The following is a 15,127-nucleotide window of genomic DNA, read 5'->3' as shown; positions in this document are numbered from 1 at the left end:
CCTGGTTATTATAGCATACTACATTTATACTAAACTATACAAACATTGGTTAATGATTACATGTAACTTAGTTCGAATGATGCTCTGTTATTAAGTTATTAACGCAAACGTAAATATGTTGTATTATATTTGCCCAGGGTTGTCTGCTCAACCTTGGTCACGTCACATCAGTCATACATTCTCTTCTCCTCAATAATGGCGTCTAATATAAATATTTTTTCATTTTCATTTGATCGGTTTCCTCTCTTTCACTGTGTTTGACTGTCTTTCCTCTTCTCACAGGTCTACTACACAGGAAAGTACCAGAGCCTGGGTATAAAGCAGGGTGGTCCGTCAGCAGGAAAATGGGTGGAACTGCCTGTTACAAAGTCTCCCAAGATAATTCAATTCTCAGTTGGCCATGATGGTTCTCATGCTCTGCTAGTGGCTGAGGACGGAAGTGTGTTCTTCACAGGCTCTGCCAGCAAGGGAGAGGATGGAGAGTCCAGTAAGACAACTTTAAACTGTCTACAAAAATTCAACAGTTGGCTCAACCTTCAGTAAACACAGAATCAAAATTATCTCAGCTGAAGGTCTATAGTTGATGTTTGCTATTTTCCTCTGCAGCTAAAAGTCGCAGACAGCCCAAGCCGTACAAGCCCAAGAAGATGATCAAACTAGAGACCAAGACGGCAGTGTATACAGGGTGTAACAATGGCAGCAGCAGTATTGTCACCAAGGATGGAGAGCTCTACATGTTTGGCAAAGATGCCATTTACAGTGACAGTACCTGTAAGTTGACTGGGACATTTAAAAATGCTACGATTCTGGGAGTTTTTCTGAGGAATACTGTTCTAAGAATAAACAATTTATTTGACTATAAATATATCTCTATTCTAAACCCACTCTTTCCGCTCCACAGGCCAGGTGACAGACCTGAAAGGTCACTTTGTAACTCAGGTTGCCATGGGAAAAGCCCATACGTGTGTCCTGACCAAGATCGGTGAGGTGTGGACATTTGGTGTGAACAACAAGGGCCAATGTGGCAGAGACACTGGATCTATGAGCCAGACAGGGAAAGGTGAGATAATAAAAATAAACAATTACACATTACAATACACAATATATTTTATCTTACACTTTAGTATTGTATATTGACTCTGTAGTACATTCATTCTCCTGCCTTACATGTTGGTGTGTATGCTCTGTGTAGCGTTTGGTGTGGAGAGCATGGCCACAGCCATGGATGAAGACCTGGAGGATGAGCTGGAGGAGAAGGAAGAGAAGAGTATGATGTGCCAGCCGGGCATGCACAAGTGGAAGTTGGACCAATGCATGGTCTGCACAGTATGTGGAGACTGCACTGGCTATGGTGCCAGCTGTGTCAGCAGTGGTCGGCCAGACAGAGTACCAGGAGGGTAAGAGGAGACACACACACGTTGTAGTAGAATCAAAAATGTTTATCTGAGTTGAGGATAACATTGTTTCTTCATCAACCAGTATCTGTGGCTGTGGGTCTGGAGAGTCTGGCTGCTCAGCGTGTGGCTGCTGCAAGGCCTGTGCCCGGGAGCTCGATGGTCAGGAGGCAAGACAGAGAGGCATCTTTGATGCTGTGAAGGAGATGATTCCACTGGACCTGCTGCTAGGTAGAAAAGCTTTCTAATGACTTCATGTTCCCCCTCTTTTTCTCTGTCATTCATGGACCATTTACATCTCATCTGTATCACCACTTCTGTTGCTTACATTTAGTTCAAAACTACAAATTCTGAAAGTCGTAAGCATGTTGGAATCTACATGTACCCATTGCATACATTCATGGTGATGACATTGAAGCCCGATCGATTTATCATTCGATTAATAAAAACGGTAGATATGCGCCTTGTACAGACGTATTTGTTATGTAGCTTATGTTTGCTGAGAAGAGATTTATGTTTACAATTTATGTAAAAAAAAAAACAAGTATGTTTATTTGATCAATTCAAGCTCTATATTTGGTTGTGTTGGTGTTTTCTTTATATATATTGATATTTATGTAAAGTTTATGGTTAAACTGTAACATTTATACCCTCAAGTACATTTTTGTCATAAGGGTTTGATAACATCTTAGGAATAATTGCCAATTTCTTAATTATAATATATTTATATATATTTATATATATCAGTATAGGAAATATTTTACACCCCATAATTGGAATCAAGCCTCAGCCCCCAGAAAACTCATCAGTCAGACTCTAGTGGATATTTGTTGGTGGTTTGCGGTATCTTTGATTCTATATAATTGATCAAAATAATTGACTGTCTTGAGAACGCGTCTTGTGTAAGCTATCTGTCCTGAGCTGTGCCAGGTTGCTGCTTATGCTGCAAATATCACCCTGTCTGTTGCATTTGCTTGGATGTAGTATTTTTGCGCACCTGCCTTTGCCTGGCCTTCATTTTGTTGTTGTGCTGTGCAGAGTCATTGCTTCTCCATCACCTCTCTCCATCTTTCATTGATGTGTGTCTTGTTTTGTTCTGCTCCATCTTTCCGCCTCCTACTCCTGCATCCTGTCTGGGCTGCCTGTACCCGGGGCCTTTTGTGTTTTCAGCTGTGCCTGTCCCTCCCCCCCCAGGAGTGAACATTGAGGAACACATTCAGATCCGCCAGGAGGAGAAACGGCAGAGGATCAACCGCCGGCACAGGCTGGAGGAGGGCAGAGGTATGGAGCAGGGCTAGACGGAATATGATTGTGAAGGGAAGGGCTTTGCGTTTTTTATTGGCTTAAAAAGGTTACTTTTTCTAGGGTAGACCATTTAACATAGGCACAGGGAAGTGGGACTTAGAGAAGAGGGTGAAGCTAACATTATACCCTCCTGCTTAGTTTCAGATAACTCTCAAGGGCTCTGAGCTTGGGTGTTGTGCCTTGGTGACTTTCCCCTTGCTTGTGTCTTTTTATAATTTTTCAGTGTGTGTGAATAGTTGTGGTGAAGTATTTTTTCATGTGTTCTTTCCCATTTGTGAGCATTGTGCATGCATGTGAAAGTTTCTTTCTCCCCCAGGCCCCCTTGTTTTTCCTGGTCCCATTTTTATGAACCAGCGTGAGCAGGCCCTAGCCAGAATAAGACCCCTTCAGGCACTAAGGCATAAACGGGACAAGCACAAAGGTACTACGGTCTTCACTAACTCAACGGGTGCAGAGACACCCACTTGACTCATCTCCCAATCTGGCTGTCCCGCCCACCTCCTCTCTCACTCTCTGAGTGCAGGACTCTTGTGTCTTCACCAGGTTTCATGGTAACAAACAATTGTAGCCTTTTAGCAAGAAGGACTCACTGTGACTCACAGTGGAGAAATTACTGGGCTTTTAGGCAAGGGTAAAGTCCAGTCTCTTTTAAAAGGCTGGTTCCCTTTTGTGTTTGATTATTGATTATTTTAAGTTGTGCTATACTCTTCATGTTGAAGAGAACCAATGTAAAATTAAGATTTGGGCTGATTTCTGGTTTTACAGCTCTTATCCTCAGAGTAGGATGCCTGCTCTGCCCACTGCTGTTGTACAGACCTAAATATAAACCAACGTCCTTGTCTAACTGGATTTGCCATCACTCCCATAGCAGCTGATTTGTCACTTTGTGACTACAGCTACAGCATACAAGCAAACCAAACAGAAGCACTGGAGAGAGAAAAACTTTGATAAATAACAAGTTGACAAACACGACGCAGTAAGAAGTAAGCAGACATCTGTGGATCTAATATTAAGCTTTTCAGGCCCTTGACCTTCAGACAAGTTAGTGCAAGTTTAAACTCACTGGAGAAATAAGTATCAACCAATATGATTTGAATAATAGCTGCATTAATTATTCAAATATTGAGCAGAAAGGACAGTACAGGGTCATCCTTTTATTCTTATAAATTTTTCTTTTGTTTTGTTTGTTTTGGCCTTGGAGTCTCAGCCTCTTTTGTGCTTTGGAAAATGTGGCAAAAAATGGTTGTGTAGGTGTATTTTTCTTACCTTTCTAAAGGGATCAGGACGGAGGACACGCAATGATAAACTGTCCAATGAATGTTATCAGTTTTAAGAGGCATATAAGCTTCAGTTAAAATATTAATTTGTAAAATATTAAAGGTCAAAGAAACACCAAGAGTACTTATCACTGCACAAAAGCCTATTTTCTTACTAACGCAGGTTGCTCTGACACTTGAGTTGGATGTCATTGGTTGGGGCTGGTATTTGGGGACTAGCTTTCATGAAAGTGTGCCCTTGTTGACCGCCCCCTGAACCTGCACAATTTGAAAGCCTTATCAAATAGAAACTCTTTTGTTTGTGATAAATGGCTTGTTTTCATGTCACTCTTTTAAATAGGAAAGATCGACGTCACAAGGGTATTATATTTCCGAGCAGAAGGGTTTCCCCCTTTATGTTAGTTAAGAAACTGAGGCTGTCCTACTTTGCTGAATAACTTCTTCCGTTGTGGTTGATGCTCAGCTGTAAGGCTTGATGATTTGTGGTACCTCCCCTGAGCATCCTTCTTCATGGTGTTCCACTTATGAAGAGGAATGGATGTTCTAATCCCCCCACCTACAATGCAGATGTTCCTGAAGCATTTATTCCACATTAATTGGAAAGTTCAAGTATTAAAACCAAGCTGTTTTCTGATCCGGCGGGCCTCAGTTACAGAGGGACACCACAATGAGCTGGTTCCTGGTCCCAAAATTATTGACAGTCATTATGTTAAAAGTAATGCATGGGTCTCTGTCCAACTTCTGCCACTACCACACCACAACTTTGACCTCTTACACAGGGCTCTAGGTAAACCAGATTTCCTCACTCAATAAATACAGTGAAATGTTTAAAAGATAAGAAATCATTTGCAAAAATATTTGTTTTAATGGTTCTGGTTGCCAAAAGCCTCTATGTTAAAGAGGTGTTGTCCCCTCCTCCCTATTTTGGCATGCACTTCCCTTTTCTCCCTACTTTTTCTTTTGAGTCTTCTTTTCCCTCCAGCTCCCCTTTTCCAGGACTGTGCAGAGACATCAACCTCAGCGGTCTGAAGTCGCTACTAAACACCTCTCTCTCTCCTCAAATGTGCTGACGTGAGTGTTTGCCTTATAGATGGTAGCAGCGAGCGAGGAGAGAAAGACGCCAGCAAAATCACCACCTACCCCCCGGGGGCAGTGAGGTTCGACAGCGAGCTACGAGCTGTACAGGTCAGCTGCGGTTTTCACCACTCAGGTACGTTCACTTTCTCTTGCTACTTCAGGTCAGGTACTTCCAGTCTACCTTACTTAAAGGAAAATGTTACATGGAAAAACATTTAACATGAGTGGTCTGACGTTGAGGTAAAGAAAGTGGGGAAAGTAATCATGAGTAATTAGAGTCTTGATTATGCTGCTTTACAGTGGTGTTGATGGAAAATGGAGACGTCTACACATTCGGTTATGGACAACATGGGCAGCTTGGACATGGAGATGTCAACTCCAGGTACAGCCTATGTTGATTTTTTTGGACTTTAATGCAATTCCTATTGGAATTACATTAATTAATCATGATATATATAATTGTCAATTGGAGAAAATAAAATGCAGTGTTTCATTCCCATTTACAAATATAGTAAATTCAACCAAATTGTCACAGATTTTGGAAATCGCATTATAACCACAAACATTTAAACTGCACTTTTCTATCCGCCAGGGGTTCCCCAACTCTGGTGCAGTCTCTTCCGGGTCCGAGCGTCCAGGTGACAGCAGGGAGTAACCACACTGCCGTTCTCCTCATGGATGGACAGGTCTTCACATTTGGAAGCTTCTCGGTAAGACAAATGATGTTCCTCAATGAAAGAGCAATTCTTTAAAATCCCAAACTTCCTTGTTCATACAAATTGGAGGTTACACTTGAGATGTAAATGTCTTCTTCTTGTCCAGAAAGGGCAGCTTGGCCGGCCTATCCTAGACATGCCCTACTGGAATGCCAAGCCATCCCCCATGCCCAACATCGGTGCCAAATATGGACGAAAGGCCACCTGGATTGGCGCCAGTGGAGACCAGACGTTCCTACGGATCGATGAGGCTCTTATCAACTCCCATGTCCTGGCTACTTCAGAGATCTTTGCCAGCAAACACATCATTGGACTCGTGCCCTCCTCTTTGACTGAGCCAGCTCCATTTAAATGCTTGCTTATCAACAAAATGGATGGAAGCTGCCGAACCTTCAATGACTCAGAGCAGGAGGACCTGCAGGGATTTGGCCTGTGTCTGGATCCTGTGTACGATGTCATATGGAGGTCAGTCCAGGGATACATTTCTGGGAATAGTTCTGTAACACATACTGTAATGTACTGATTTTTTAACCCCCTCTGTGTGCTATCCCTGTGTCCTCCCAGATTCTTGCCAGCCTCAAAAGAGATGTGGTGCTACAACGCAGTGATAGCTGATGCCAGGATGCCCTCTGCCACAGATCTACAGGCTCGCTGCAGCATCCTCAGTCCAGAGCTGGCTTTGCCATCAGGATCAAATGCAACTACCACACGCTCTCACGGAGCCCTGCACATCCTTGGTAATCCTCTGCACATGCCATTCATTTGGGCATCTAGAACTAGTTTTCAATCAGTTTGGGGGGAAAAGTTGATATCTCTTAGATAATACCCAGACATACAGGTATACATTCTGCTTGCAGGAGTAATTACAGTACGTTATGAGCTTTTCATTACTATCCACATTTAACGCTAATAAATATACTGCGTTGTCCATTTAGGTTGCCTTGATACGTTGGCAGCCATGCAGGAGCTAAAGATGGGTGTAGCCAGCGCAGAGGAAGAGACCCAGGCAGTGATGAAGGTCTACTCCAAGGAAGACTACAGTGTGGTGAACCGCTTTGAGAGTAAGTGGCTTCTCTCAGAATACATGAGCGATGCATGATACAGCATACTGGGAGATGCTTCTGGTTACAGTAAGCTTTGATTTGATTACTGTAAGTCAAAAACCTGCATTTAAATTGTCATTGTAGATGAACAACATACCCTGAAGATTCTGTTCCTTTTTAATTGATCCTATTGATCCCATGTGTGATGTTATAGGTCACGGCGGTGGTTGGGGTTACTCTGCTCACTCAGTGGAGGCCATTCGCTTTTGTGCTGATGCTGACATCCTGCTGGGTGGGCTGGGGCTGTTTGGGGGTCGAGGGGAGTACACTGCCAAGATCAAGGTGAGCGGTTCTGTGGCACAAAGTTCTATTGGATTTTAAGCCCTTGTTCAGTTTCCATCTTGGTCTTTTGAATGTATTTTTATGCTAAATTAAAGCAAGTTCAACTGGTTTGTCAGTTGATTGTCAGAGCTTCCTCAGAAACATTAAGTTTCTGGACCCTATTCAGTTCCCAAAGCTAGAAAAATTTAATTGCAAAAGACATGTATTAATTACCACTGGAGGATAATACACATGCTTTTAAAATATATTGACTCATTCTTCTTGTGCAGCTTTTTGAGCTGGGACCTGATGGGGGTGACCATGAGACAGATGGTGATCTGCTGGCTGAGACAGACGTCCTGGCTTATGACTGTGCTGCCAGGTACCGTTTATGTTTCCCTTCTGTTCTCACAAGTATTAACATAAGGAGAAAAATATGGAACGATACAGTCTTTATATTTGATTGCTATAAATGATGGTGTTTTTACTCCTAGGGAGAAATATGCCATGATGTTTGACGAGCCCGTGCTGCTGCAGCTTGGCTGGTGGTATGTGGCCTGGGCCCGAGTGTCTGGTCCCAGCAGTGACTGTGGCTCGCACGGACAGGCTACCATTACTTCTGATGATGGGTAAACCTACTGTCATTTGATCACATTTTAATAATGTTTGAATTTTGGTCAAAGCCATTGATTGTTTTTCCCCTCTACAGCGTTGTCTTTCAGTTCAAAAGCTCCAAGAAGTCAAACAACGGTACCGATGTTAACGCGGGTCAAATACCTCAGCTACTTTACAGGCTAGTAAAGATCCTCACACTTTCTTACCAAATGAAAGCTTCTGTTTAGAGACTTGTCAACTAATTATTTATCAAAATATTCTTTTATATTTTACGATTAGGCTTCCTTCTAATGATGGCAATGCATCGAAAGGGAAACAGCAGACCAGTGAACCAGTCCATATCCTGAAACGCTCATTTGCTCGCACAGTGTCCGTAGTGAGTACCGTCTCCATGGTTTCATGTGTCATGCCTCTTATCTGTTTCACCCTGGGTCTGAACAGATCATTTTGTATAACTGTCTTCTTCCATCTCTTTGCAGGAGTGTTTTGAGTCTCTGCTGAGTGTCCTTCACTGGAGCTGGACCACCCTAGTTTTGGGTGTGGAGGAGCTGCGAGGGCTGAAGGGCTTCCAGTACACAGCCACCCTGCTGGACCTAGAGAGACTGCGCTTCGTTGGCACATGCTGCCTTCGCCTGCTCAGGGTCTACATCTGTGAGATCTTCCCTATTGCGGGTAGGAACACAGAGAACCTGAAATTATTGTTTAAATGTCTTCATAGTGGTGTGATCTTTGCAAAAAGAACCACAGTGGGGCTTTGAATTAAAAATATGCATGTATAGGATATTTTCCTATAGAGTCAAGAAGATCTTTCTGAATGAAAGACAACAACCATATTTAGATAATGTCACATTCTAGTTTCTTTTTCCTGTGTTTATATTTCATGCACATAAAATAGTAACATCTTTTTTATTTCACAGAGAACATTTCAATGAAATCATAGAGGGCATCTTTTGAAAGATTTTGTTGTTTGACTGTTGTTTGATTTCCAGCAAGCACCAAAGCTGTGGTGGAGGAGTCGAGCAAGCTGGCAGAGTGCGTGGGAAAGACTCGCAGCCTGCTGAAGAAGATCCTGTCAGAAGGCATGGACAACTGCCTGACCAAGCTGGACAATGACCCCGAGGGCTACTTGTCTCAGCCTCTTACCCTGCTGGAAGCTGTGCTTCAGGAGTGTCACAACACCTTCACTGCCTGCTTCCACTCCTTCTACCCGACCCCGGCTCTGCAGTGGGCATGCCTCTGTGACCTGCTCAACTGCCTCGACCAGGTACGATATTCATATCTACTTCAACTTTCCTAAGCCTGAAAATCATACATCCATGAAAGTATTTCCTTGGTTGATGGAAGAACATCCGAAAAGTAAAAAACGATAAGTATAAGCATTTCGATTTTGTTCCCCTTTTATTTCAGGACATTGCCGAAGCAAACTTCCGCACATCCAGCAGTCGTCTGCTGGCAGCCGTAATGTCAGCTCTATGCAACACCTCCGTCAAGCTGACGTCCATCCTGCCCATCGCGTATGATGGAGAAGTGCTGCTGCGTTCACTCGTCAAACAAGTCAGCACAGAGAACGACTCTGCACTCGCTCACCGCTTCCCCCTGCTGGTGGCACATATGGAGAAGCTAAGCCATGTGAGTGGTCCATGTCATAAATGTACTTCAGGTATCTTCATTTCAAAATGGTGGTTGGTATTATTGCTGGAACTATGTGGTATACTGTTTGCATGTGAAAAACTTTGAATATCTTTTTGCTCCTACAGACGGAGGAGAACCTGATGGGCATGACCAGTTTTCGAGAGGTACTGGAGAAGATGTTGGTGATTGTGGTGTTGCCAGTGAGGAAGAGTTTGAGGAAGGAGGTGGAGCTCTTCTCTCCACACCTTGTCTCCAACACCTGTGGTCTGCTGGCCTCCATCGTCTCGGAGCTCACGGCCTCTGCCCTTGGCTCTGAGGTAACAACACTCAGATGCCCCAAACAAACACATACATAAGGCATATGTATTGAGACGTGGGACATGGCTGAGCAAACATAAATCCAAGTTCTGATAGGCTTTTTAAAAATAAACTCACTTGTTTTTGTCCTGGATATTCACAATGAATGCCCTTTGTTATTTGGATGGATCAGAGTTGTTGGTGTCACATCTTTTTTATTTTTGCATACAGCCTGCGTCATAATCGCATCCACTTCCCGTTCTGTTGAAGTCAAAGTTGTTATACAGCTTGAAGAGCTGTAGATACTATCCATCAACTAGACTACATGTCTCTCCACATTTTTTCTCTCTTTATTTCCTCATGCCATACCCTCTTAATCACTCTTACTCTTATCATCTTACTTCTTCCCCTTCACTCTGTCCTTACTGAAGTAATTTTTCACAGTGACAGGTCTTTCTTTGGGCGAAGTGCTGTCTTCTATCACTACAAAACCGAACAGAAAGGGTTTTGTTTTTATAATATACTGAGTCATTCAAAGGGTGGGACCGACGTCTGTCATTCTGCCTATTTCACACTCCTTTTGTTATTATCATCAATCCGCCAGCTCACATGCATATCCGTATGCTGCAATCAACACTCTTTAGCTCTGGTTGTCATAGTAACGGTCATTCTACGACAGCCCTTGACATCACTGTTGTGCCCCTCAGTCTGTTGTCAGGGAAACAAGTCTTCCTCCCAAAAGCACCCAGATAAGTCCCTCTGCGGCTCTGTCTGGCTCTCTTTAGTCGGCAGGCCGATATAAATAGAAGTAGTTTATTTTAACTACCACAGGCCAAATATGAGATGGTCTTTTTTCAGTTCATATCATTTTTTACAGACTATCCATTTTCTCTCTGCACTGTCTTGGTCTATAAATATAAAACATTGCTGGCCTTCACAGTTAGGTAACAGTCATTATACAGACATCTATGAGATCTTTTGATCTAAAGTATTATTTGAAATGTATTAGTTTTATGCTTTGCCCTCACTATTGCCACCTGGTGGTATATATAATAGTCTTAAAAGTGTAAGCTGATGGTTAAACAGATACAGAAAATGCTTTTATGTTCAGAAGTTCATTGTTTGTTTTTAATAAAAAGATCCTTCCTGCCTTTTATGTTTATATAATAACCTGGGCTATATGTTCATGCTCTTAAGGTTGATGGACTGAACTCACTCCACTCTGTGAAAGCGTCTCCCAACCGCTTCACGAAAACGAGCCAGGGCCGGAGTTGGAATACGGGGAACGGTTCGCCGGATGCCATCTGTCTGACAGTGGACAAGCCAGGCATTGTGCTGGTGGGCGTCTGTGTGTACGGAGGAGGGGGCATCCATGAGTATGAACTAGAGGTGTTGGCTGATGATGTAAGTGATTGGGAAAGATTATGAGGTAAACAATTATTTATATTTGACATGTCATCAACACGTTTACCTCATTGTTTTGTTCCTTCAGGCTCAAACAGAGCATCCAGGGGACTCGGCACATTCTCACAGGTGGACATCTCTTGAGCTGGTGAAGGGCACCTACAGCACCGATGACTCTCCCAGTGATATTGCTGAGATTCGCTTGGACAAGGCTGTGCCACTCAAGGTATATACGCTGTTAGAAAATACATGGTTTTGTGTTGATACCCAGCTGTTACTGCAGCTGCTGATTCTGGTTTGTTCTAAATGCAAACTATCACTGATGAATTTATTGTGTTGCAGGAAGGGGTAAAGTATGCTGTACGGTTGCGAAACTATGGCAGTAGGACAGCTAATGGGGACGGAGGTATGACCACGGTCCAGTGCTCGGACGGTGTGGCCTTCACCTTCAGCACCTGCAGCTTGAGTAGCAATGGGACCAATCAGACCAGAGGACAGATCCCACAGATTCTCTACTACAGGTATCCATTTAAAACTCTTTTTTTATTGATGATTATGAAGCTTTTTGTAATGTTTCAACTTGAAGTGTTTTTTCTGACTCCAATTTGTTTTTCTGGTGGAAGGAGTGAGTATGATGGGGACCTGCAGTCTCAGCTGCTGAGCAAAGCCAATGAGGAGGATAAGAACTGCAGCAGATCCCTATCTGTTGTCAGTGCTGTGGTCAGAGCTGCAAAGGACCTGCTTCATAGAGCATTTGCTGTTGATGGTGAGCACAGCAAACCTGCACCTGTTGTAGAAAGCCACTGGTAATTCTTTGTTTGAATTTAGATCAGATATGTTCAGCCTCTCTTCAGTTTTATCTTTGTCCTTTGCTCTCTACAGTGGAGGACATTCCTGAGTTATTAAGTTCCTCCAGCCTGTTCTCCATGCTCCTGCCCCTTATCCTGGCCTACATTGGCCCTGTGGCAGCATCTGTACCTAAGGTAAGAGGTCAAAGCAAACCCTTTGTCTTCTAGTCCTGAATGGAATATTGCTGGCTTCGTAATAAAACCACTCCTCTTCTTCAACCAGGCTGCTGTAGAGGTCTTTGGACTGGTTCAGGAGCTGTTGCCTGCCGTATCGGCCCTCAACCAAAAATACGCACCACCCACTTTCAATCCCAACCAATCAACAGACAGCACGACAGGAAACCAGCCTGAGCAAGGCCTGTCAGCATGTACAACCTCAAACCACTACTCAGTAATGGAGAGTGATCACCCTTACAAGCAAGCAGGTGTAACACAATACAGAGTAAGATGGTTACTACTACTACTACTACAATTTAAAAAAAAACCAGAGACATGCATACAATTTAAGTTAAAATGAATCTTGTTCTCTCTCACCTTCCCTCAGGTATCATTCCCAGACTGCGTCCGTTGGACCACCATTGAGTTTGATCCTCAATGTGGCACTGCACAGCCAGAGGACGTCCTACGCCTGCTCATCCCCAGCCGAACCCTCCACCTGGCCGGTGTAGGCGGCAAACCTCTGATACATGACACCATCAACACCTGGACTGAGCTGAAGAAGTTCTCAGGCTCCACAGGCTGGCCAACAACTGTCCTTGTGCTGCCAGGTATGAATAGCTTGGCTGGTCAACTTTTATTGGACACGCAGCTTAAAATGTTATGATGAAATGGTTGCAAAAACAAAGACATGCGCTACAACTCAGTAGTAGAATAGTGAAATGCAATAATATGTCTACCAAATTTTACTTCAAGTTAATATAGAAATGTTAATATGAAGCACAGTTGTTTGCCAATTTTGAAGACTTTAAAATCAAGAAAGTTACCTTTGGAAGACAGATAATTGCACATCACAAATTTGCTTTCTTCTTTTAATGTCTTATATATAAAATAATGCCTTCATCAGTTGTCATTTTAGGTGCTTGCTAGACTTGAAGCTGAAAGCAGTCAAACATTAATCATAAACGGGATGATGTGTTACTGGGCAAATTGAGGAACAGGAAATTCCCAAAGTTGCCTGTACAGTAGTGACCAGAAATCTGTAATAGGATAAGCAGGCCAACATATATTGTTTATTATGGTAGTGGCACTATTTGTTAATTTTGACAGCACTTACAGTATTAATGATGTTGCACGATTAAGCATAAATAAGCAGCAATTAATTATAGACATGGTTCCACACTCAACGGTTATTCTTGAAGCCCAGTTGGTTGTTCATTGATCTTAATGGTTCTCATGAGTGTTTTAATCTGCTTAATGGTGCTTTGGTGTGCCACCTGTCACAACAGGCAGCCATTAGTTTACCAGTAGCTGCTTACAGATCTCTACCAACCTCTCTTTTCATCCATTATTTTCTTTTCTCCCAACTTCAGGAAATGAAGTTTTGTTCTCACTGGAAACGGCCTCAGATTATGTTAAAGATGAGAAGGCTTGCTTCTACGGCTTCAAGTGTGTGGCAGTGGGATATGAATTCAACACTGGTCCTGAAGAGGGTATTATCCAACTAGAGAAGGAGTTGGCCTACCTGGGCAGCGTTTGTGCTGCAGCCCTGATGAAGAAAGACCTGGCCCTCCCTATAGGTATGGGAAACTGTGGATAATAGAATTTGCTTGCCCTACTCACTGCTGGGAGCAGATTAATCTTGTGCGACATCTTGAGTAAAACAAACCTCTGTTTTTTAAATATTTTTAAGGCAATGAATTGGAGGAGGATCTTGAGATTCTAGAGGAAGCATCATTACAGGTATGTTATCTGTTAAATTCAGGGATTTTCTTTAAGACTTGTTTTTGTCTTGTGAAAAGAGCACTATATCTCATTGTTATTTCCTTTGCCCCTTTCACCAGGTGTGTAAGTCTCACTCAGGGATCCTTGGAAAGGGTCTGGCCTTGTCTCACTCCCCAACCATCCTGGAGGCCCTGGAGGGGAACCTGCCCCTTCACCTCCAAACCAACGAGCACTCTTTCCTTGAGGACTTCATCACCTGTTTACAGACCTCAAGTGGAGGACGTCTGGCCAGGTGAGATTTTGTGACCAGCCTGCTGGAGCTCTGGCTGTCTCTTCATTGCAAATTGCTTGATATAGATTAGGTTTTGATTTGGCGATTCCTCTGCTTTAGAAATTCCAGTCATTTCCGTCCCTGCCTCTCTCCCTTTCTTATTTCGTCACATGTAGGTGGCTGCAGCCAGACTCTTACGCAGACCCTCAGAAAACTTCTCTGATCCTGAACAAAGATGACATACGCTGTGGTTGGCCAACCACCGTGGTCGTACAGACAAAAGACCAGTATGGAGATGTGGTGCATGTTCCCAACATGAAGGTCGGGATAGCTCCTTTGGCTTTTCTGCGTCTACCTGAAATGAACTGACTGTATAATTTTGTCTGTAAAGTCAAATCAAGATTGTAAAAATTGTTATTTGCAATTCAAAGGTGTTGCACCTTTTTGATTTAGCTTTTCCTTGGTCTCATGTCCAGGTGGAGGTGAAGGCTGTACCCGTTTCACAAAAAAAGTCAATGCATCCCGAGAATGTGAAGAAGCTGCAGCGGCTACCTGGAAGCTCCTCCCCTTCGTCCTCTGGTCCTGACCTTACCTTTGGAGGTCTACCAATGCCAAAGCTGGAGGCTACGTACGAGCCCATGATCGTGAAAGAAGCTCGATACATTGCCATTACCATGATGAAGGTCAGCCTTGTGTAATGGCTCACAAAGTCACTTGTTTACATTTAGTTGGTTGCAGATTCTCCAAGGGGGGGGAGTAGTTACCTATAGGAAATGGAATTGCAGTCCTGAAGATGTAAACAATTTATTCTTGTCAAATAAGCAAAAAATATGTTATTAGCATAAACATTTGCACCACTGAACCTTTCAATAGGAAGGATATTTTATCCGTTAATACAAATCATCTAGTAAAAGAAAAACAATTTATGGAAAATTAAGTAAATTGGCCAAGAAAAATAAAACAAAACATTAAACTCACTAAGTAAAGACATAGTTGGGAATGGCTAATTTACTGTCAGATAACATTAAAGAAGCCAAACACAATGA

The 15,127-nt window shown here is 43.0% G+C and overlaps 1 protein-coding gene across 2 annotated transcripts in view; it reads left to right on the top strand.

Annotated features, from left to right (window-relative positions):
• mycbp2 (MYC binding protein 2) overlaps positions 1-15,127 on the top strand; it is a 56,852-nt gene that overhangs the window by 17,488 nt on the left and 24,237 nt on the right. For both annotated transcript variants that reach the window (XM_061088877.1, XM_061088876.1), the window contains exons 12-45: positions 283-487; positions 607-771; positions 902-1,060; positions 1,193-1,397; positions 1,480-1,625; positions 2,589-2,675; positions 3,016-3,120; positions 5,067-5,186; positions 5,354-5,435; positions 5,646-5,763; positions 5,876-6,234; positions 6,334-6,506; positions 6,705-6,830; positions 7,027-7,154; positions 7,424-7,515; positions 7,628-7,762; positions 7,843-7,926; positions 8,028-8,124; positions 8,228-8,420; positions 8,738-9,012; positions 9,156-9,377; positions 9,506-9,697; positions 10,875-11,081; positions 11,170-11,307; positions 11,424-11,602; positions 11,705-11,847; positions 11,964-12,064; positions 12,153-12,371; positions 12,474-12,696; positions 13,459-13,665; positions 13,779-13,828; positions 13,930-14,102; positions 14,258-14,402; positions 14,558-14,764. In XM_061088877.1, coding sequence (XP_060944860.1) covers positions 283-487; positions 607-771; positions 902-1,060; positions 1,193-1,397; positions 1,480-1,625; positions 2,589-2,675; positions 3,016-3,120; positions 5,067-5,186; positions 5,354-5,435; positions 5,646-5,763; positions 5,876-6,234; positions 6,334-6,506; positions 6,705-6,830; positions 7,027-7,154; positions 7,424-7,515; positions 7,628-7,762; positions 7,843-7,926; positions 8,028-8,124; positions 8,228-8,420; positions 8,738-9,012; positions 9,156-9,377; positions 9,506-9,697; positions 10,875-11,081; positions 11,170-11,307; positions 11,424-11,602; positions 11,705-11,847; positions 11,964-12,064; positions 12,153-12,371; positions 12,474-12,696; positions 13,459-13,665; positions 13,779-13,828; positions 13,930-14,102; positions 14,258-14,402; positions 14,558-14,764 — 5,460 coding nt within the window. The remainder of the gene's footprint in view (positions 1-282; positions 488-606; positions 772-901; positions 1,061-1,192; positions 1,398-1,479; positions 1,626-2,588; positions 2,676-3,015; positions 3,121-5,066; positions 5,187-5,353; positions 5,436-5,645; positions 5,764-5,875; positions 6,235-6,333; positions 6,507-6,704; positions 6,831-7,026; positions 7,155-7,423; positions 7,516-7,627; positions 7,763-7,842; positions 7,927-8,027; positions 8,125-8,227; positions 8,421-8,737; positions 9,013-9,155; positions 9,378-9,505; positions 9,698-10,874; positions 11,082-11,169; positions 11,308-11,423; positions 11,603-11,704; positions 11,848-11,963; positions 12,065-12,152; positions 12,372-12,473; positions 12,697-13,458; positions 13,666-13,778; positions 13,829-13,929; positions 14,103-14,257; positions 14,403-14,557; positions 14,765-15,127) is intronic.

This window comes from Limanda limanda, chromosome 16, assembly GCF_963576545.1.
Source record: "Limanda limanda chromosome 16, fLimLim1.1, whole genome shotgun sequence".
NCBI classification, from domain to species: Eukaryota; Metazoa; Chordata; class Actinopteri; order Pleuronectiformes; family Pleuronectidae; genus Limanda; species Limanda limanda.
This window is presented reverse-complemented; position numbering and strand designations above follow the sequence as displayed.